Raw genomic sequence first — 23,775 nt, 5'->3', positions numbered from 1 at the left:
TTCTTGATATCTGCTCCATATGATCTTAATACTTCAATAGCTTTCTCGTTTCCACTATTCAGCGCAATATCCAAAGCATCCATTCCATCATTATTTTTGTGGTTGATAAAATTCTCTAACTCAAAGATTTTTATATATTGCTCAATGATGAATTCTACCACTTTTCCAGGGCAATTATTAGCGGCAGGAAAGAGTACTGCATTGTTATTATTGTCTTTCTTTGTTACATCTGCTTTGAGCTTGTCTATCAAATACTTGATAATTTCTATTCTGCTATCATCTTCTGCTTCAGTGCACTGCCTAGCAGCTAAAAACAGAGCTGTTCGCCCATTATTGTCCACATCTTCAATATCTTGTCCCTTATCAATTAAGGCTTGTATTATATTTTTGTTCCCATATAAAGCAGCAAAGTGAAGAGGAGTATACCCTTCGGTACTTTCTCTTTCATTAATCAATGCACCATGGCTAGCTAGTAATTCTATAAATTCTGGCGTATTTGCAAAAACTGCAAAGTGCATTGGTGTTAGATCATCTTTACCATGATTTTGAGTTTTTGCATTAACGTTTGCTCCATTTTTTATCAGCAATTTTGCTATTTCTAATTGTTTGCGTCCGATGGCAATATGCAGTGGCGTACGATTGCGTTCATAATGATCATTGACGTTTGTGCCACATTTTATTAGTAGTTCTGCAGCTTCAATATTACCTTCCTGAATTGCAACGTATAAGGAAGCATATCCATCTTTTGTTTCCTCTGTCATACGAAATTGCGAACATGTTAGTTCATATATTATTAAGGATTATTATTAAGTTTTTATTAATACAATATTAATGTAGCGGGATGACGAGCTTATCGTCATCCCGCCGCGAACCGTCATACCACTGCGAACCGTCATACCGCCGCGGTATCTCTAGATCCCGCTAACAAGCAGCGGGATGACGGTTTTTCAAATTATCGTAAGTCAGTTTAGCTATAGCTACAAGTTTCATTCTTCCCTTACAAATAACTTTACTGCGTCCTTTTTTCGGATTCAGAATTAGCAAGAAACGTTCTTGTAAGGTGGTCTACTAAAATTTTGCTTTATAAAACAATGTCTGAACTATGCAATTAATACATTATCAACACAACTGATTCATAAAAGCAAATATTATAACCACGAAGAGAGAAAATGTTATGCTTAGTTTAATAAGAAAGACCTTGAGAAAAAAAATGACTCATCAGGTAAACGATTCGAAATTGAAAGAGAAAGATGAAAAAAGTATTTTAAAATTAGCATCAAAAATAAAAGGCAAAAAAAGTAGCATTGCTGAAGAACTAGAAAAAATATCTAAAAAGGAAAAACAAAGGATTCTTACTACGGAAGTAAGCAAACATCGGGGTAAAGAACCAACTATTATATCACTTGCTTATGCTATACTACGTAAAGATAGTATAGCTGTTGAGAAAATGTTAAGAGTAGCTAAAGAAAACGGTATTCTGAAAGACATTCTTGACGCAACAACAACTATAAAATATCCAGGTGGTCAGGAAGAAACTTGCACACCACTTACTTATGCCATATCATGTAAAAATAGCAAAACTATTGAAGAAATTTTAAAAGTCTCTAAAGAAAACGATATTCTGAAAGACATTCTTGACGCAACAACTACTATAAAATATCTAGATGGTCAGGAAGAAATTTACACACCGCTTACTTACGCTATATCATGTAAAAATAGCAAAACTATTGAAGAAATTTTAAAAATCTCTAAAGAAAACGGTATTCTGAAAGATATTCTTGATGCAACAACAACTATAAAATGTTCAGATGGTCATGAAGAAACGTGCGCACCGCTTACTTATGCTATACTACGTAAAGATAGTATAGCTGTTGAGAAAATGTTAAGAGTAGCTAAAGAAAACGGTATTCTGAAAGATATTCTTGACGCAACAACAACTATAAAACATTCAGATAGCCGGGAAGTAACTTACACACTACTTGCTTATGCTATACTACGTAAAGATAGTATAGCTGTTGAGAAAATGTTAAGAGTAGCTAAAGAAAACGATATTCTGAAAGACATTCTTGACGCAACAACAACTATAAAATATCCAGATGGTCAGGAAGAAACTTGCACACCACTTGCTTATGCTATACTACGTAAAGATAGTATAGCTGTTGAGAAAATGTTAAGAGTAGCTAAAGAAAACGGTATTCTGAAAGACATTCTTAACACAACAATAACCATAAAACATAAAAATAATCAAAAAGTAACTGATAAGTTACTTGCCGCATTACATGATCGCAAAGTTATTCAAGAAATTTTAGACATAGCTAGAGAAAACGATATTCTGAAAGACATTCTTAATGCAACAATAACTATAAAATATCCAGATAGTGAAGAAAAAATCTACACACCACTTACTTATACAATATCATGTAAAAGCAACGAAGCTTTTAATACAACAAGAGCTATAAATCAAGATGGTCAGGAAAAAACTCACATCCCATTTCCTACCGTTTCCGTACTTGATGAAAGAGAAACTGAATTAAAATTAAAAGAAAAAAGACAAAGTAGAAGAGATGAGGGATTAAATTTTAACAATGGTAGTAGTGACAAAAATGTTGAAATAAAAGTTAATGGGGATATCTTGTTGCAGCATAGTAGTGGAACTAAAAATGAAATAAATCATACTGCTGTACGTAATGATGTAGGGGGGGTAAAGCCTCTAATAGAAAGTAGAGTAAATGTTAAAGTACAGAATATAAATGCAGTGATTGCAACTTCTGTGACATTTAAAATGATTGCAACTTCTGTGACACTTGAGTTGGTAGCTAGTAAAATAACATGTGTACTGTCAAAACCCACCACTAAATTGGAAGAAGTAGCTATAACATATTTTCAAGGTTTAGCACTATATTTGTGAAACTTAATTTATATGTGCTAAACAAGATGCTGATTAGTTTTATAGCTAACCCAAGAAAGGTTTCCCTACGTCATACCGCCGCGGTATCTCTAGATCCCGCTAACAAGTAGCGGGATGACGATTGTCGTTTAGCCATAAATATTTAAGAAATTTACCAAATGAAAAAAAAGGCAAAAGAAGCCCTGGGGTTATTATCTGCTTTAAAATATTGGCGTTTTTTATGTTTTAAACGCTTGACAAGCAAGATTTAGCTGCTTTTAATTGCAACTAACCTATGCTGCAAATGTTTAAGAAATTTACCAAGCAGAAAAAAAGACAAAGAATCCCCGAGTTAGCTAGTCTTTTACTATCTCTGTCGAGTATTGGCATTTTTTGATGTCTTGTAACGCTTTATAAGCGCGTTCAGCTTATTTAGATAAAAATCTAGATGTAGATGAAGTTTTGTAAAGACATACAGTATCTATATACTGCAAAAAATTGAACATAAGACGCCGATACATTAAGTAATCCTTATCTTTTAATCTGCAGATTGGCGAAAGCAAATACAATAGCTTCAGTTTCATGATAAGGGGGCTGGCGGAGTTTGTCAAGGAAGTTTTTCGTTTCTGTGAACCACCTGCTAACCGACAGCTAACATTAACTACCGATATCGTATCTGAAGAAGCCCCCTGGCCATTCTAAAAAATTTAATGCTGAGTACACCTTACTTTTGGCTTCCTCTATAGTGCTCCCTTCTGCTACTATATTTAGCACTCTTCCGCCATCGGAAACTAAGTTACCACTTTCATCCAATTTAGTACCAGCATGAAACACCAACACACCAGGAATGCTTTCAATCTTATCTAATCCTTTAATTACTTCTCCCTTTTGATAATCACCAGGATAGCCTTTACTTGCAACAACTACACAAACTGTAGATTTGTTGTTAAGTTCCACCATTTTGACATTTAACTTTCCTTCTGCAACTGACAACATCAATTTTAACAAATCGCAATTTGAATCAAATCTAGGTAATATAGATTGCGTTTCTGGATCACCGAATCTAACGTTATACTCGAGAAGTTTTGGGCTATCTTTGCAAATCATTAAACCAGCAAAGAGTACTCCTTTATAAGACGTACCCATGTTAACCAATGCTTGAGCTGTAGGGTATATTATTTTTTGGATAATTTTTTGCTCCATGTCCTTACTTATAATTGAAGGTGATGAGTACGACCCCATACCTCCAGTATTTTGGCTTTCATTACTTTCATCAACTCTCTTATAATCTTTTGCACACCCAAGAGTTACTACTTTCAACCCATCAATAAGAGCAAAAAAACTTACTTCTTCTCCAACTAAAAACTCTTCTATGATTATTTCTTCACCTGATTCACCAAATTTTTTCTCCACTAGCATTGAATTTATTGCTGAAAAAGCTTCGCTTTCTGTATTACATATAACCACCCCTTTTCCTGCTGCAATTCCATTTGCTTTCACTACAAGTGGAAACTTTATTTTATTGCTACGTACAAAATCTTTAGCTAACCCTTCATCAACAAAACACTCGTACTTGGCAGTTGGTATACCATATCGTTTACATAGTCCCTTGGTGAAAGACTTCGATCCCTCAAGTTTTGCAGTTGCTTGACTTGGAGCAAAAACATTTATTCCCTCTGCAACTAAATCATCAGCAAGCCCATCAATTATTGGTTGTTCTGGACCAATAACAACCAACTCTATATTTTCTCTCTTGCAAAATTGTGTAACATCCACTGAATTTTGAATATTTACATCCACAAGAGCCCCAAGATCTTTCATAGCTTGGCGACCAGGAGTTACATATAACTCAGTCAAGATAGGAGATTTTTTTAGAGCCCAAAGTAGAGCATGCTCACGCCCACCAGAACCTATAACCAGAACCTTCATCTTTATTTCCTCGCTTTTCTATATGTCAAAATTATTATTTGCTTATAACAGTATCATTACTCATGTATTTTTGCAACACGTTTGGTATTGCAATCGACCCGTCAGAATTTTGATAATTCTCCATTATGGCAATAATCGTTCTTCCTATAGCTAAAGCTGAGCCGTTTAAAGTGTGAACATATTTTTTTATCTTTTTATCAGTTTCTGAAGAGTATTTAGCGTTCATCCTTCTTGCTTGAAATGCACCACAATTTGAGCAGCTTGATATTTCTCTATATTTATTTTGCCCAGGTAACCATACCTCTATGTCATAAGTCCTTTGTGCAGCAAAACCCATATCGCCACTGCAAAGCAGCATTACTCTGTATGGCAATTCTAATTTTTTTAATATCTCTTCAGCAACACTCGTCATACGCTCAAGCTCATCATTTGATTGGTCTTCAGTTGTAATACTCACCAATTCCACTTTACCAAATTGGTGTTGCCTTATCATGCCTCTCGTGTCTCGCCCTGCGCTGCCTGCTTCTTTACGAAAACACTCTGAATACGCAGTAAAGCGAATAGGCAGTTCTTTTTCTTCCATTATTTTGTCAGCAACTAAATTTGTTAAAAACACTTCACTTGTGGGAATCAACCTCAATTCGTCGGTAGTTAAATACGAATCGTCAGAAAATTTCGGTAGCTGACCAACATTATACATAGCTTCGTTTTTCACCAAAGCCGGGTGGTACACCTCAGTATAGCCAAATTCATTAACATGCATTTCAAGCATACAATTTATTAGCGCTCGTCCAAGCTTAGCTAACTGTCCTTTTAATATCGTAAATCTTGATCCGGAAATTCTCGCCGCTTGTTCGAAGTCTATTAAACCTAATTTTTCTCCGAGTTCATAATGAGATTCTGGTACAAAATCAAACTGTCTTTTTCCTCCATATCTTCTCACCTCTAAATTAGAGTTCTCATCTGCGCCTATTGGCACATCTTGCGCAGGAATATTCGGCAAGTTAGATAAAACATTCACTAACTTATCCTTTTCTGCTTGTTCTTTTAAGCTGATTGCCTCTATCTCATTTGTGATGCTTTTTGACAACTCTATTTGCTCTTCACAGGGGCTCTTGCTCATTTTAAGCTTTTTTATTTCCTCTGTAATTTCATTGCGCTGCCTATTCAAATCCTGCAGTTTAGTGGTTAATGATCTTTTCTCGTGATCGATTTCTAATATCTCTTCCGCAGTAGATTCTCTAATTCCCCTGCTTTTCATTGCCTTTTCAAATCCTTCAGGGTTTTTGCGTATATATTCTATATCGTGCATATATTGTGCTATTACTAACATTGTTACTGTACTCCAAAAGCTCTTAATATTCAATATATTCTCATACTACTAAAATTATTATGGTTGATTTTTTTGTTAGAATTTGTTAAAATTTAATTAACTTAGCGTTCATAGGGTGTAGTATGTTGGGTATTACAAAAAATAATCAGAAAGAGAGCACTGACTTTGCTGGTGAGAAATTCGTTATCTACGCTACTTGTGTATGCCTAGCAGCCACATTCGCTGCTGGCTGTTTAGGGGCGGTAATAGGATCCCCTCTATTGACCTTTCCACTTGCTATGCTCATCTCTAACCCCGTAGTTTGGGTTTTAATGGGAATAATTCTTACAGTAGCATACAAAATGGTTGTTGAACCTTTATTTTACTTAGCGAAGAACTATATTAATGGAAAAAGAGCTTCAAAGGGGGAAAAGAGTGAAGAAAAAGATACAGAACTACAAGATTTGCAAGGCAAGACTCCAGAAAAGCAAGCAAGACCGAAAACTCCTGATAGGGATAGTGGTATTTTTGACTGCAAAGAAAATAAGGATTCTTTTGTATATAAGACAAATAAAAAAGAAGATTATAAATTTTGGTTAAGTAATTTTGATATTGCAGAGATTGCAAAAAGTTACTATGGATGGATGCCATATCGTAAAAAAGGTCACAGGGAATTTTCCAAAGGAGTGTTCTTTTCTTGCCTCGATAATCTTACATCTTTTCTGGGGAACCGATTGCAAGAATATAAAGATAAAGTAAAAGGGGATAACAATTTAGTATTATCTTCAATTCTTAACTTAAATAACAATCATTGGGTAACATTGGTTATTTCTCATGATGAAAAGAGTAAAAAGTTTAGAGCATATTATTGCGATTCATTTGGTGAACCATTACCAGAAGAGGTATCAAGTGCGCTACAGAAAACTCTAGGAATAGACAATAGTAGTATTAGAAACTCAAAAGCTAAACAACAAGATGATAAGTATAATTGTGGAATATTTGCCTTAGAGAATGCTAAGAAAATTACAGATATGCTGAAAGCAGGCAAATCGTTTGATGAAATTGATGATCAGCTAAAATATGAACTTAGTTCAGAGCAATTAATAGAGAAGAGAAAAGAATTTGCAAAAGCGTTGAAAAAGGATGAACAAAGCAGGGCTGGCACGCCAAGCCCTGTATTAGGTGGTCCAGGAAATATAAGTCGTAAAGATAGCGGAGTAAGTTTAGATTCAGTAGAAAGTAAGCAAACAAAAATTGTTCAATATAATACTACAGGTGATGGCAACTGCTTTTTCCATGCGGTATTTGGTGATAATAGCTCTGGTCAATATAAAACTGAAAAAGCACAAGATATGAGAATGGGATGGCACAAATTTTTAAGTCAATTTAACTCTTTGAATGATCCAAGGATGCCTGAGTTATTGAAGGGACAGATGCAGAAAGTTTTTGGTGCATTCTTAGAAAATCCAAATCATTTGATTGGTATGTCGGACTCAATAAAAGATTTGGTTCAGCATACAAACAGACGGGTAGAGAAGATCAAAAAAAAGACTAATAAATTAATAAAAAAGTTATGTTGTCTTACAACATTAAAAGAAAATGAAGTTATAGGTGATTTAAGAAGCATTAGTGCTAGTAATCTCAATATTAGTGAAAGAAAATATGATAGAAATTATAATAGTGATACTGCAGCAAATTCTTTTCTCAATGGCAAATCCATTTATAGATCTTATCTAGAGGCAATCAGCAGCCAAAGTTACCATGTTTTCATAGAAGAAATTTCTATCTTAGCTTCGCTGGCTAATATTGAAATTGACGTCTACTATAAAAATAATGGTAATGATGTAAATACATTGTTTCTGCCAAATGCGGGAATGATAAATGAAGGTTATCAGCAGAACAACGAGCTATGGGGAAATAAAGAACAAGAAACGGTATACTTGGCACCTGGTCATTATGAGAGAGCTGAGATAGTAGAGGTAGAGCCTTCTCTTATGGAAAAAGTAAGTTCGGCTATACAAAGTGTTGTAACAGTATGTGTAAATGCGCTAGGTTTGAACACATAGAATATATGTCCCTACAAGTAGGAAATTTGACAATTGATTCTCCAGTTATTTTAGCTCCAATGTCTGGAGTGACTGATTATCCGTTTAGAAGTATTGTGAAGAAACTTGGTGCAAGTTTGTTAGTTTCAGAGATGATCGCAAGCAGAGCTATGATTATGCAAACTCGCCAGAGTTTGCAAAAAGCAAAAGTCGATGCATTAACTGCTGTGCAGCTTGCTGGGTGTGAGCCAGATGTTATGGCGGAGGCTGCAAAATTAAACGAGGACATGGGAGCAAAAATTATAGACATAAACTTTGGTTGCCCTGTTAAAAAAGTTGTAAACGGTTATGCAGGATCAGCGCTAATGCGTGATGAGAAAAAAGCCGCTGAGATAATTGAAGCTGTGGTCAAAGCAGTGAATATGCCAGTTACGGTGAAAATGCGCACTGGATGGAACGATGAAAATCGCAATGCCCCGAGACTTGCGAAAATTGCCGAAGACTTAGGAGCAAAAATGATCACTGTGCATGGAAGAACAAGAGCGCAGCTTTATAATGGTCAAGCAGATTGGAAATTCGTTAGAAATGTTAAAGAGCAAGTGAAAATTCCAGTTATAGTAAATGGCGATATTAAAAATTTAAATGATATTCAGAATGCTCTCAAAGAATCTGGAGCAGACGGAGTGATGATAGGTCGTGGTGCCTACGGTAAACCTTGGCTGATTAATCAAGCAATGAACTTTCTCAGTGGAAGTGAAACTTCTGAGCCAACAGCTTCAGAGAGATTAAGCATCATACTCGAGCATTACGACAATATTCTTGAGTACTATGGAAATGACACAGGAATAAAGATGGCCCGCAAACACATAGGTTGGTACAGTAGCGGGCTTCAAGGCTCATCTGAATTTCGTGTGAGAGTAAATAACATGACAGATAGCACAGAAGTGAAAGAAAATATTATTGGCTTTTTTGGTCAAGAGACACACTAGCTGTACTCAATTCGACTGATCGTATGCCACTACGCTCTCTTCCTCACCAGAGTGTAAATGACAACCATTATCCATCAACCATTCCTCGTCATAAGTTTCAATATCAAAATATTTTTCATATTTATCCACATTATCACAAAGTGAAAGTGCTCTGATCTTATTCATAATCAAACCTGTACCAGCAGGAATTAATCTTCCTACTATAACATTTTCTTTTAATCCACTTAAAGGATCACTCTTCCCGCAGAATGCTGCTTCTGTAAGTACTTTTGTTGTCTCTTGGAAAGAGGCAGCAGAAATAAAGGAGCTAGTTTCAAGACTTGCCCTAGTAATCCCCTGCAGAATAGGAAGATAATGAGTAGACCGTTTGCCAGAGTTACTCATAGCATCATTTTCCCTATCAACTTCCAGCTTGTCAATGCTTTCGCCAACCAAGTACATAGTATCACCAGGATCAGTAATTTCCACTTTTTGTAGCATTTGTTTTAAGATCACCTCTAAATGCTTATTGTCTATACGAACACCCTGCAATCTATAAACTTGCTGTATTTCAGAAATCATATAGTGCGCTAAAGCTTCTAACCCAAGCACACGTAAAATATCATGGAGATCAGGGTCACCATCCATCAATAGATCACCTTTACGTACAAAATCACCTTCATTGACTATTACATGCTTACTTCTTGATACCAAATATTCAACTGGAGAAATTTGTTCATCTACAGGTTTAATTAATATACTGCGTTTTCCTCTACGGTCTTTTTCAGAAAACGCTACATAGCCATCTATCTCACTAACAATAGCATGCTCTTTAGGACGACGTGCTTCAAATAACTCTATAACCCTCGGTAAACCACCAGTAATATCACGAGTTTTAACTGACTCTCTTGGTGTTCTTGTAATAACATCACCTGCATGAACCTTCTGGCCATCTTGTACATTGAGCACTGCACCGATTGGTATAAAATAACATGCTTCAACGCCACTTGCGAGTGTCATTACTTTACCATTATCGTCAAGCAGCACAATACGAGGACGTAAATTAGCTCCACCAGAATGCAATTTCCAGTCTTTTACTACTTTGCTTGATATTCCTGTAGATTCATCCATCACTTCAGTGATCGAAATTCCATCTTTTAAGTCCTGATAAGACACTGTACCAGTCTTCTCCGTGATAATAGGCAATGTATAAGGATCCCATTCCGCAACTTTATCGCCAATTTTTACTGACCCACTCTCATCTACATAAAGCTTAGCGCCGTAAGGTACACTGTGCTTCAACTTCTCACTACCAAGGCTATCAATCAACACGACTTCACAGGAACGGCTTATCACAATTTTATTTCCGTTTCTATCTATAATTATATTACTATTGTTTAACTTTATTTTAGCATTAATAGAAGCTATAATATTCGAGGATTCAACGCCTCTAGTCATTACTCCACCTATATGAAAAGTACGCATCGTTAACTGAGTACCTGGCTCTCCAACAGATTGAGCAGCTATAACACCAACTGCTTCACCTATTGAAACAATTTTACCAGTTGCAAGGTCTCTTCCATAACATAAAGAACATACACCAGGACTTATTTCACAAGTTAAAGGCGATCTAATTTTTACAACATCAAGACCTGCAATGCTGATTTGCTTTACTTTATCCTCATCAATTAATTCCCCTGCTTTTACTAATAATTCTTTTGTCACTGGGTTATATATATCATTTGCAGCTGTTCTACCCAGCACAACACTCTCTAGAGATGCAACTATAGTACTTCCTTCAACTGTAGCTCTCACAACAAGACCATTTTTTGTTTTACAGTCATGCTTTGTAACTATGCAATTTTGAGATACATCAACTAAACGACGAGTTAAGTATCCAGAGTTTGCAGTTTTAAGTGCAGTGTCAGCTAAACCTTTACGCGCACCGTGAGTAGAATTAAAGTATTCAAATACGTTCAATCCTTCACGGAAATTAGAAATTATAGGTGTTTCTATAATCTCACCAGAAGGTTTGGTCATGAGCCCTCGCATTCCTGCTAGCTGTTTCATCTGTGAAGTAGAACCCCTTGCACCAGAGTTAACCATCATATACACTGAGTTGTACTTACTATTTCCATCATATATAGATATTGCTTTTAACATATCATTAGCTATCATATCCGTACACTTAGACCATTCATCTATAACCTTGTTATACCTCTCACTTCTAGTTATTAGCCCATCTTGATATTGCATAGAGAATTTCTTAATTTCACCCCTCGCGTGATCAACATGTGTAGCTTTAGTTTCAGGTATAACCATATCACAACGACCAAAAGAGACACCAGAAAATGTGGCATACTCAAAGCCAAGTACCATTAATTTATCAGAAAATGCCACTGTAGCACTTTGACCACAGTTACGATATACCAAATCAACTATACCAGTTATTTCCTTGACTGTTAATATCTGATTTATTAGATCGAAGCCTAGATTCTCATGCTTAGGAAAAATTTGCCATAATATTAAACGGCCAGGAGTTGTACAAACAGTTTTATAGTGAGTTTCACCGCTGCTATTAATATACTCCATCCTATACTTTATACTAGAATGAATATGTAAAGTACCATCACTCAAGGAATGCTCAACTTCACAAAAAGCACCAAAAGATGGTAAATTATCTTCCTTAGGTTCTTGTAAAGTCAGATAATATATACCAAGTACTATATCTTTACTAGGAACTATAATCGGTCTGCCATTAGAAGGACTTAAAACGTTATTAGTGGACATCATCAACACCCTAGCTTCAAGCTGAGCTTCCAATGAAATTGGCACATGCACTGCCATTTGATCACCATCAAAATCAGCATTAAACGCCGTACAGACAAGCGGATGAAGCTGTATTGCTTTGCCTTCAATAAGGATTGGCTCAAAAGCCTGAATACCAAGTCTATGTAGCGTAGGCGCTCTATTCAACAAAACAGGATGCTCTTTTATTACCTCTTCAAGCATATCCCAAACTTCTGGTTTTTCTGCTCTTATCAACTTACTAGCAAACTTAATAGTTGGAGCCATACCATACATCTTAAGCTTTGAGTAAACAAAAGGTTTGAATAGTTCAAGAGCCATTCTTTTTGGTAATCCACACTGATTTAGTTTCAAAGTTGGACCAACAACTATTACAGAACGTCCAGAGTAGTCTACCCTTTTTCCTAAGAGGTTCTGGCGAAAACGACCCTGTTTTCCTTTTAACATATCACTAATGGACTTTTTATATCCAACAGCACCAGCTTTATTTACCAAAGTATTACGACGACTATTATCAAAAAGAGAATCAACTGCTTCTTGTAACATCCTTTTTTCATTACGAATCATAATCTCAGGAGGATTTAAGCTCAACAATTTCCTCAACCTGTTATTTCTATTAATAATAGTCCTATAATGATGATTCAGATCAGAAACTGCAGGACGACCACTCTCAAGCGATACCAAAGGACGCAAATCAGGTGGTAAAATAGGTATAGTTGTAAGTATCATCCACTCAGGCCTATTTCCAGATTTAATGAAGTTTTCAACAATACGCAATCTCTTTATAATTTTCTTTCTTCTTATCTCAGAAGCAACAGATTCTAATTCTAGTCTTAAATCCTTCCTAATTTCATGTAAATCAAGGCGCGTTAGCAACTCTCTTATAGCTTCAACACCTTGCATAGCTACAAAACTATCGATCCCATAGCTATCTTTAGCTTCATTATAAGCTTTTTCACTAATAATCTCACCTTTTTCAAAAGGCGAAACAAGAGGATCTATTACGATATAATTATCGCTATATAAAATATTCTCAATATCTCTGAGAGACATATCTAATAATGCTCCAATTCTTGAAGGAAGCGATTTCAAAAACCATATATGAGCAACAGGAGATGCAAGCTCTATATGACCCATCCTTTCTCTTCTTACTTTAGAAGATGTAACTTCTACTCCGCATTTTTCGCATATGCGACCTCTGTGTCTTCTTTTTTTGTATTTTCCACATAAACATTCATCGTCATTGACAGGGCCAAAAACCTTAGGGCAAAATAATCCACCTTTCTCAACTTTGAACGTACGATAATTTGCAGTTGAAACATCTTCTATCTCACCACAAGATATACGCTTAATACTTTCAGGGCTAGCAATCGATATGCTAACCTCATTAAAAGGTTGTGCAATGTTAGTGTGAGATATATCTTCAATCACTACATCATTTTGCTTTAAATCTACATTTAAACATAAAGAACGTAGTTCTTTTATCATCACATTAAAGGATTCAGGAATTCCACATTCAAAATTACTGTCACCTTTTATTATCGATTCATAAATCTTAACTCTACCATTAATATCATCAGACTTCACAGTTAACATTTCCTGCAAAGTATAAGCAGCACCATAGGCTTGTAATGCCCAACATTCCATTTCACCAAAACGCTGACCACCAAAATGAGATTTTCCTCCAAGAGGTTGTTGAGTAACCAAACTATAAGGCCCTACTGAACGCGCATGAATTTTACCATCAACCAAGTGGTGCAACTTAAGCATGTACATGTAACCAACTGTAACCTTGCGGTCGAATTTTTCACCACTGCAACCGTCATATAATACAGCTTGTCCAGAGTTATCTAAACCAGCAAGTTCAAATAATTTTGCTATTTGTTCATCTTTTGGACCCTCAAATACAGGTGCAGCAACAGGAACGCCATCACGTAATTTGCGTGCAAATTCAATGAGATTATTATCACTAATATTACGAATATCATTACAGATAGATACGTTACTGCCATAGCTATAAACCTCAATCAGGAAGTTACGTAAATTGCTGTATGAACTTTTACAAGAGTTCAAATAGTTCTCTACTAACTCATTCAACTCGTCATTTAGTGCATTCTTATTAGGTGTATTTAAAACAGAAGCCGTTATTTCATCATCATCAATATTTTCAATTTTTTTATTATCAAGGTATGCTACTGCAAATTGTGTAAAATTATCATCGTTAAGGGACCTAATTCCCTTGCAAAAAGCACTTTTGATCTTATTGATCTCATCGAGAATATTACTTACCTTTTCCCCTAATTTTCTACAAGCCCAACCTACATGCGTTTCCAGTATTTGCCCTACATTCATTCGTGAAGGAACACCAAGAGGGTTAAGAATAATATCAACAGGAGTACCATCTTCCAAATAAGGCATATCTTCCACTGGCACAACTCGAGAAATCACACCTTTATTTCCATGTCTACCAGCCATTTTATCCCCTGGTTGCAGACTATGTTTCACAGCAATGAAAACTTTTACTGACATCGACACACCTTGAGGCAGGTCATAACCTTCATGTAATTTTTCTACTTTTCGCTTAAACTGTGCTATTGCATGTGATACTTTTTCATCAAAATCTTTTTTTAAGCTCTTAACTTGCTCAGAAATGGATTGGTTTTTTAATCCTATACCCCACCATTGCTCACGTTCAATAGAGTCAAATTTTTCTCGATCTTGAGAACCAGAATTAATAAGAAGTTTCTTCAGTTCATCATAGAAATATTCACTAGTAACATTGATTATATAATCTCGCTCTTCCTCAAAGTCATTTATCTCTTTTTGTTTGATGAGTAATGCCCTTTCATTTTCTTCAACCCCCCTGCGTGTAAAGACTTGTACATCAATTACTGTCCCTTCAACATCTGGAGATGTATATAAAGAGGAATCCGCACAATCGAATGACTTTTCACCAAAAATTGTCATTAATAACTTCGTTTCAGGAGGCAATGAAAGAGAAGGTTTAGGTGTAACTTTACCTACCAGAATATAGCCTGGACCAACTCTTGTACCAATTTTCACTATACCACTATCATCCAAGTGATATAGATTTTCTTCATTAACACCAGGTATAGCACGAGTTATTTTTTCTGATCCTAAAGGGGTATCATGTACAACACAGTCAAATTCTTCTATATGAATAGAAGTAAAGAGATCTTTTTTAACAACTTCACTAGAAATAATAATAGAGTCTTCAAAATTATAACCTTGCCAAGACATAAAAGCAACTAGCAAATTTTTACCAAGCGCCAACTCACCACTGTTAATTGCAGGACCATCAGCTATTACATCACCCTTTTTAACATAATCACCTACGCACACTAGCGGTCTTTGATTAATACAAGTATTATGGTTAGAACGCTGAAATTTCCTTAGATGATAAATATCTACGTCCAAGTAGTTAACCCTTTCTTTATCAAAAGCACGTATAACTATAGAGTTACTATCAGAACTATCAACTATGCCATCGCGTTTTGCTAAAACTACAGCACCAGAGCCAGAAGCTACAAAAGACTCCATACCAGTAGCAACCAGAGGAGCGGTAGGCTTCAATAAAGGTACGGCCTGACGTTGCATATTTGAGCCCATTAATGCTCTATTAGCATCATCATTTTCTAAAAATGGAATCAAGGAAGCTGCAACTGATATTACCTGCTTAGGAGATACGTCAATGTAACTAACTTGGTCGCTACTTACCATGACGAAGCTACCAGCATATCTACAGTATAGCATGTCATCAACAAAGCAATTATTTTCATCAAGCTTTACGCTAGTGTCAGCTATATGATGTGAGCCTTCGTCTATAGCAGAAAGATACTCAATTTGATCAGTAACAACCCTATTGACTGCTTTTCTATAAGGGCTTTCAATGAAACCATATTTATTAATACGCGCGTATATAGCTAAGCTGTTGATTAACCCTATATTTTGCCCTTCAGGAGTCTCAATAGGGCAAATTCTTCCATAATGAGTTGGATGAACATCACGCACCTCAAATCCTGCCCGTTCTCTTGTTAAACCGCCAGGACCTAACGCGGATAACCTTCTTTTATGTGTTATTTCAGATAACGGATTAGTCTGATCCATAAATTGAGATAATTGAGAAGAATTGAAGAAATCTCTTAAGACATTAGTTAACACTTTTGGATTAATAAAATCAGATGGAGAAACTTTATCTAAACTAGAAGTGGACATAGAATCAACTATTGCGCGTTCCAATTTCAACAACCCAGTTCTAAATTGATTTTCTATAAACTCTCCAACTGATCTTACTCTTCTGTTTCCTAAATGATCAATATCATCTACAGATCCTTGACCGTCACGTAACAATACTATTTTTTTCACAATTTCAATAATATCTTCATGCGTTAAAACAGTTAAATCCTCATCATAATTTAATCCAAGGTAAGAGTTAAGCTTCAACCTACCAATGTTAGACAAATCATAATATTCCGGACTGAAGAAAAGATTACGGAAAAACTCTTCTACTATCTCTAAAACAGGAACTTCACCAGGACGCAAAACTCTATATATTTCATATAGTGCATCCTGATAAGACATGTTTTCATCTAAGAAAAGCGTATTTAATATATAAGGTCCAACAAACAAATTATCTATGTTCAACACTGATATTTCATCTACAGATAATAACTCAAGCTTCTTTATGTCTTCCAGCTTTATAGATTCACCAGCAGATAAAATTTTCGTAGAGCTAGCACTATCCATTAAATCTTCTGCGAGGAATAAACCACATATAGAATTAAAAGGAACCAGATACTCTTTCAATTCATTATCATATAGCTTTTTAGCTAGTCTTGAGGTAATACGAACGTTAGCTTTAAGCAGCACATTACCTTCAATATCCATTAAGTCGAAAGGCAGCCTCACTCCTTTAAATTTATCAGGAACAAAAGGCACTTTCCAACCATCTTTATGTTTTACATACTTTATTTTCTCATAAAATCTATCGAGTATATCATTATTTGATAGACCCAACGCCTTTAATAAAACTGAAATTGGCAATTTTCTTTTTCTATCAACACGAAAATACAAATGGTCTTTAACATCAAATTCAATATCAAGCCAAGAACCCCTATAAGGAATAATTCTAGCAGAATAGATCAATTTACCAGAATTGTAAGTTTTTCCCTTATCGCTATCAAAAAATACACCAGGAGACCTATGCATTTGTGAGACGATAACTTTTTCCACACCATTAATGATGAAAGTGCCCTTATCAGTCATCATAGGCAACCCACAAAAGTGGACTTTCTGCTCTTCTATAGATTTTACAACGGTTGCAAGTTTAGAATGATCTCCACTCTCTTTAATCGATTTATATTCATCAAGAGAAATACCATCCTGCATAACAACAAGACGTATAGAAGCAATAACCTGAGCAGAAAAAGTTACACCACGCTTTATACACTCAGATTCATCATACTTAGGATCATCTACCCTACAACTTATAAACTCAATAGTAGCCCTACGCAAAGGATCATTTATTGGAAAGATTGTATGAAAGATAACTTCAAGTCTTTCATTACCCTTATTCTTAGGAGTAAAAGAATCATATGATTCTTTTTGAACCTTAACCAAATCCAATAAAGAATCTTTTAAATCAATCGACCTAGAATAAGAAACTCTAGGAACAAAAGCACCAGAAGCGTACATATAAGAAGAATCAACCATTAAAATACCCCAAACTAATTAAAAGAGCTATATCAATATAAAATTAATACATTAAATATTATTCAAGCTCCACTTTAGTTGCTCCTGCTTCAATAAGTTTTTGCTTGATTTTTTCTGCTTCGTCTTTAGGAACATTAGCAGTCAAATCTTTAGGTAAAGATTCAACCAACTCTTTTGCTTCTTTTAAACCCAATGTAGAATTAACCTCTCTCACAGCTTTAATAACTCCTATTTTTTTACTCGCATCAATTTCTTTAATCACAACTTTATACTCAGCTTTTTCTTGAGCAGCAGGAGCAGCAGCATTATCACCAATAGGCGCCCCAGCACCAACAGCTCCACCAAGAAAAGAACCAGCAGGCAACCCTATTTTCTCTTCTAAAACTTTTACAAGTTCAGAAGCCTCTAATAGGTTTAAAGATAATATTTTATCAACCAAATCACTTGTTACATTACTCATAATTACCACCTTACTTAACAACAAATTTATTTTTTAGAACTATAATAATCCAAAACTCTCATAAGCCTCATAGAAGATGAATTAATAGACAACGCTAACCGAGCAGGAATATCATAAGATATTAAACGCATAATTTTAACACGCAATTCATCCAGAGAAGGCAACTTAGCCAGTTTATTAACATCTTCCACTGTTAACAATTCATTTAAATGAGCTGCGCAAATCACAGACATTTTTTCTTTGTTAGCATTAGTAAAATCAACTATTAATTTTGCAGCTTCTACTATGCCACTAGAGTATATAATAGCAACAGGACCGGAAAATTTGCCTGATAAATAAGAGAATTTACCAGTCCTTCCCAAAGCCAAGCGCGCTAGAGTGTTTTTAACTACTAATACCCCACCTGCTATAGACTTCAGACTATTCCTCAGAGTTAATGAATCATTAGCATTTATAGATTTAAAATTTACTAATATCAAGAAATCATTATTTACAAATACGTTTATTGTGCTCTGTATAAATTCATCCTTATCTTTACGCTTCACGGTATCACTCCCTTAAATTATATCTTCCACTTTGCCTATCTTATAAGCTTTACCCATAGTTGAATTTAAAAAAACACCCTTAAAGTAAATTCCTTTCGCAGAAATAGGTTTATTATCTTTAATTACTTTAAGAAAGGCTTTTAAATTTTCTAGCAAGTCATCAATATCAAATTTAATATTTCCTAATTTACCATGAATAACACCATTTTTATCTGTTCTAAATTTTACCTGACCAGACTTAATGGTTTTAATAGCTTCTGCAATGTTAGAAGTCACAGTACCAAATTTAGGGTTAGGCATCAGCCCTTTAGCACCCAATACTTTTGCAATAGGAGTGATTTTTGCCATAAAATCAGGAGTAGTAATGCACCAATCAACATCTAACTTTCTACCTTTTTTTATTTCTTCAACTAAATCCTCTCCTCCTGCAATATCAGCACCAGCTTTTTCAGCTTCTAATAAATGTTTATCTTGAGCGAAAACAGCTACTTTAATATTCTTCCCGATACCTTTAGGCAAAACTACTGTACCACGCACCTGCTCTTCAGATTTACGTGAATCTACGCCTAAATTGACCACAATATCAACTGATTCATTAAATTTTGCTGAAGCAGACTCAACAATCTTCTTCAAACACTGCTTAGGATTATCATTATATGTATTCATTTACCTAACCTTCCACAACTTCTATACCCATAGATTTTGCAGTGCCTACAACCATTTTCACTGCTGAATCTTCATTATCCACTTTCATATCAACCATCTTGCACTTTGCTACTTTAATTATAGCAGACATAGGTAATTTAGCCACTAATTCTTTACCAGGATTACCAGAACTTTTACTTAATTTAGCCTCCTGCTTAAGTAAATAAGCCACAGGCGGACCGCTGACAGTAAAATCATGAGAGCGATCATCCTTTATGGAAATTCGCACTGTTACTAAATCGCCTACTTTATAATTAGCGTTAGCAGCACTAGTAACTTTATTAAAAGCTTCACAAAACTTAGGAACAGGTATACCACGTGGACCAAGTACTGAAGCAATTTTCGGTCCTGGAACTGCTTTCCCAGCTTCCATAAGTAAGTTAATCTTAGCAACTATAACACTCATAATTAATCCTCTATTTTCTCTACTTGAGCCAGATCAAGCTCTATTATTGTCGGCTTACCTAAAATCGATACTTCCACATTAATAATTTTTTTCTCATCGTTTACCATATTTACCTTACCAGTAAAATTTTGAAAAAGACCATCATTAATTTTCACTTTTTCACCTTTTTCATAACCATAACCTAACTTCTTTGTCTCTTGAGCATTATAAAGTGCATTACACATTGAGTGAATCTCATCATCCAAAATCACCTTTGGAATATTACCGTTTTTCAAAAATCCATAAACCTTAAGAGATTTTGGTATACTATTGATAAAATTCAATACTTCATCGCATAAATTCACGTATAAAAAGACATAACCAGGAAAGCATTTCCTTCGTGTAGCAATTTTCTTAGATTTCAACTCTACTTCACTTAGCTCTTCATATGGAATAAAAACTTCCTTAAAGTAATCATTAACACCCAATCTCATAGAATTTTCCAATATATGTTGGCGCACTTTCTCTTCACAATTAGAAGCAACTCTCAAGATATACCATTTATACCTATTAAATTCTTTACACTTTAAACTTATCTCATCATCTAAAATCATCTCAAAATTACCAGATTCGCCACTGCAGAATCCAGGCGTTTGATTCAAAATATTTTTGCTTTCATCACACAGATGCATATATACATACACTTCACATAATTCTTTTATATCAGACTTTGAATTACATACCGTTTGATAAGGAATAAACACTTCCTTAAAATAAACAGCATTACTTACCAATTCGCGTATACCTTGCTCATATCCATAATCAACTTTAATGATATACCATTTATATTCACATTCCATAAATAATTCCAAATAAAGCCTTAATTACGTAAAGAGACATAAAATCCACAAAACAGAAGAAAATCGAAAAGCATAATATAACAATCATTACAACAAATAGAGATGACAACACCTCCTGTTTCTTTACCCAAGCAATTCTTCGTATTTCTTGCTTTATATCACAGAAAAAACCACACAAACTTTTTAACATTTCCACCACAACATTAATGCAGGAGCGATAGGAATTGAACCTACAACCTCTGGTTTTGGAGACCAGCGCTCTACCAATTGAGCTACACTCCTATAACTCAAACTCTCACTCCAAAATTTCAGAAACAACACCAGAACCAACAGTTCTACCGCCTTCTCTTATCGCAAAACGCAATCCCTTATCCATTGCTATCGGTACTTGCAATTCTACTTCTACACTCACATTATCTCCTGGCATTACCATCTCCTTCCCATCTAGCAATTTTATGCTCCCAGTTACATCCGTTGTCCTTAAATAAAACTGTGGCTGGTAATTCGCAAAAAATGGTGTATGCCTTCCTCCTTCCTCTTTCTTTAATATATAAACCTCCGCCTTAAACTTTCTATGCGGCGTTATCGTCCCCGGTTTTGCCAATACTTGCCCTCTCTCTACTTCTTCTCTTTTTGTTCCTCTTAACAATATTCCTACATTGAGTCCTGCACTTCCCTTATCCAGCAACTTCTTAAACATTTCTACACCTGTGCATATCGTCTTTTGCGTTCCCTTCAGACCTATTATCTCTATCTCTTCTCCCGTCTTTATCTCTCCCTTCTCTATCCTTCCTGTTACCACCGTTCCTCGCCCCGATATCGAAAACACATCTTCGATTGGCAATAAAAATGGTAAATCCACAGGCCTTGGTGGAACCGCTACATATTCATCTAACTTTTCCATCAATTTGTCTATTGATTTCTTTCCATATTCGCTGCTGTCATCCTCCAGCGCCTTGAGCGCTGAACCAACCACCACAGGCACTTCATCCCCTGGAAATCCGTATTTACTCAGTAATTCCCTCACTTCCATTTCTACTAAATCTATCATATCAGCATCAGCAACATCAGCTTTATTTATATACACCACGATATATCCAACACCTACCTGCTTCGCCAGCAATATATGCTCTCTCGTTTGTGGCATTGGCCCATCAACCCCTGACACTACCAATATCGCCGCATCCATCTGTGCTGCACCTACTATCATGTTCTTTACATAGTCAGCGTGCCCAGGACAATCAACGTGTGCATAATGCCTTTTCTCTGTCTGATACTCAACATGCGCTGTTGCTATCGTTATCCCCCTCTTCCTTTCTTCTGGCGCTTTATCTATCTGATCGTACGCTACAAAATTTCCATAATGCTTTGTTATTGCCGCTGTTAACGTTGTCTTCCCATGATCCACATGTCCTATTGTTCCCACATTTACATGCGGCTTTCCAAATGCTTCCACTACTGCTGTCATAATTATTACCCTTAATTATACTCTAACTTTAACTCATCAACCACATATTGTGGCACTTGCTCATAACAAGAAAAATGCATACTATACTGCGCCCTTCCCTGAGACATAGAACGCAAAACGTTGATATAACCAAACATATTTGCAAGAGGTACCGAAGCAGTAATTATTTTACTATTATTACCTAAATCGAGCATATCAGCAACATTTCCTCTTCTACTATTTATATCACCCATAACATCACCCATATATTCTTCAGGAGTAATGATTTCAACTTTCATTATAGGCTCCAGCATTTTTGGACCAGCTTTATTTGCCATCTCTTTAAAAGCACCTTTAGCAGCAAGTTCAAAAGCTAAAGGACTAGAATCAACCTCATGAAAAGCACCATCAAGAAGGGTAGCCTTAAAATCAATCAACGGAAATCCCGAAATTATACCACCTTCTTTTATCAACTCCAAGCCATTTTCTACCCCAGGAATATACTCTTTTGGAATAGCACCACCTACAATTTTACTTTCAAATTGAAACCCAGAACCAGGCTCAAGAGGTTCAAATTTTATTTTAACCTTAGCAAACTGACCAGCTCCACCAGATTGTTTTTTATGAGTGTAATCAATTTCAACAGATTTAGTGATAGTTTCACGATATGCAACCTGAGGAGCACCGACGTTAGCCTCAACGTTAAATTCGCGCTTCATTCTATCAACAATAATCTCAAGATGGAGCTCACCCATGCCTTTCAATATAGTCTGGCCACTTTCCGCATTTACTGACATTCTTAAAGAAGGATCTTCTGCAACCAACCTATTTAGAGCAATACCTAATTTTTCCTGATCTGAAGTGGTTTTAGGTTCCACAGCAATTTCAATAACAGGCTCAGGAAATTCCATACGCTCCAATAATATAGGAAAATCAACAGAACATAAAGTATCTCCGGTGGTTGTTTTCTTTAGCCCAACTAAAGCAACTATATCTCCAGCCCTAGCCTCAGTTATATCTTCTCGGTTATTTGCATGCATAAGTAACATTCTGCCAATCCCTTCAGTTTCGTTTTTTAACGCATTTGAAACGGTAGATTTAGACTTTAATTTACCAGAATAAATACGGATAAACGTCAAGCTGCCTACAAATTTATCCGTCATCACTTTAAATGCAAGAGCAACAAATTTCTCTTTTTCTGAAGGTTTGACCTCAATTTTCTTTTCTGAATCTTTAGGATCAATTCCAACAATTACATCAACATCAATAGGAGAAGGTAAAAAGTCAACCACACCATCTAAAAGTGGTTGTACGCCTTTATTTTTAAAAGCTGATCCACATAACACAGGAACAAATTTTCCTTTAATGGTCCCATTTCTCACGCATTTTTTCAGTAAATCTACTGGCAGATCATTAGACTCAAAGTAAGTATTCATCGCTTCGTCATCCATCTCAGCTGCAGCATCTAATAAAAGATTTCGATATTCTTGAGCCTTATCAAGCAAATCAGAAGGAATATCTTCATAAGAAAATTTAGCGCCCAACGTTTCTTCTTGCCATATAATGGCTTTCATAGAAATAAGGTCAATTATACCTTTGAAATCTTTCTCACTCCCTATTGGTAAATGAATAACTAAAGGTGCTGCACCAAGCTTCGTCTTTATCATATCAACACATCGATAAAAATTTGC

General features: G+C 35.6%; 1 protein-coding gene and 1 non-coding gene across 2 annotated transcripts; both read right to left on the bottom strand.

Moving 5' to 3' along the window:
- Positions 1–18,991: 18,991 nt before the first annotated feature.
- LOC123257893 (elongation factor Tu 1) lies at positions 18,992–22,141 on the bottom strand. The gene has a single exon (XM_044717862.1). The coding sequence runs from the start codon at positions 22,103–22,105 to the stop codon at positions 20,933–20,935; it is 1,173 nt and encodes a 390-aa protein (XP_044573797.1). The 5' UTR covers positions 22,106–22,141; the 3' UTR covers positions 18,992–20,932.
- On the bottom strand, positions 20,847–20,919 carry Trnaw-cca. The gene has a single exon. It is a non-coding gene; the product is annotated as a tRNA-Trp (tRNA).
- Positions 22,142–23,775: the final 1,634 nt, after the last annotated feature.

This window comes from Drosophila ananassae (genome assembly GCF_017639315.1).
Source record: "Drosophila ananassae strain 14024-0371.13 chromosome 4 unlocalized genomic scaffold, ASM1763931v2 tig00000073, whole genome shotgun sequence".
NCBI classification, from domain to species: Eukaryota; Metazoa; Arthropoda; class Insecta; order Diptera; family Drosophilidae; genus Drosophila; species Drosophila ananassae.
This window is presented reverse-complemented; position numbering and strand designations above follow the sequence as displayed.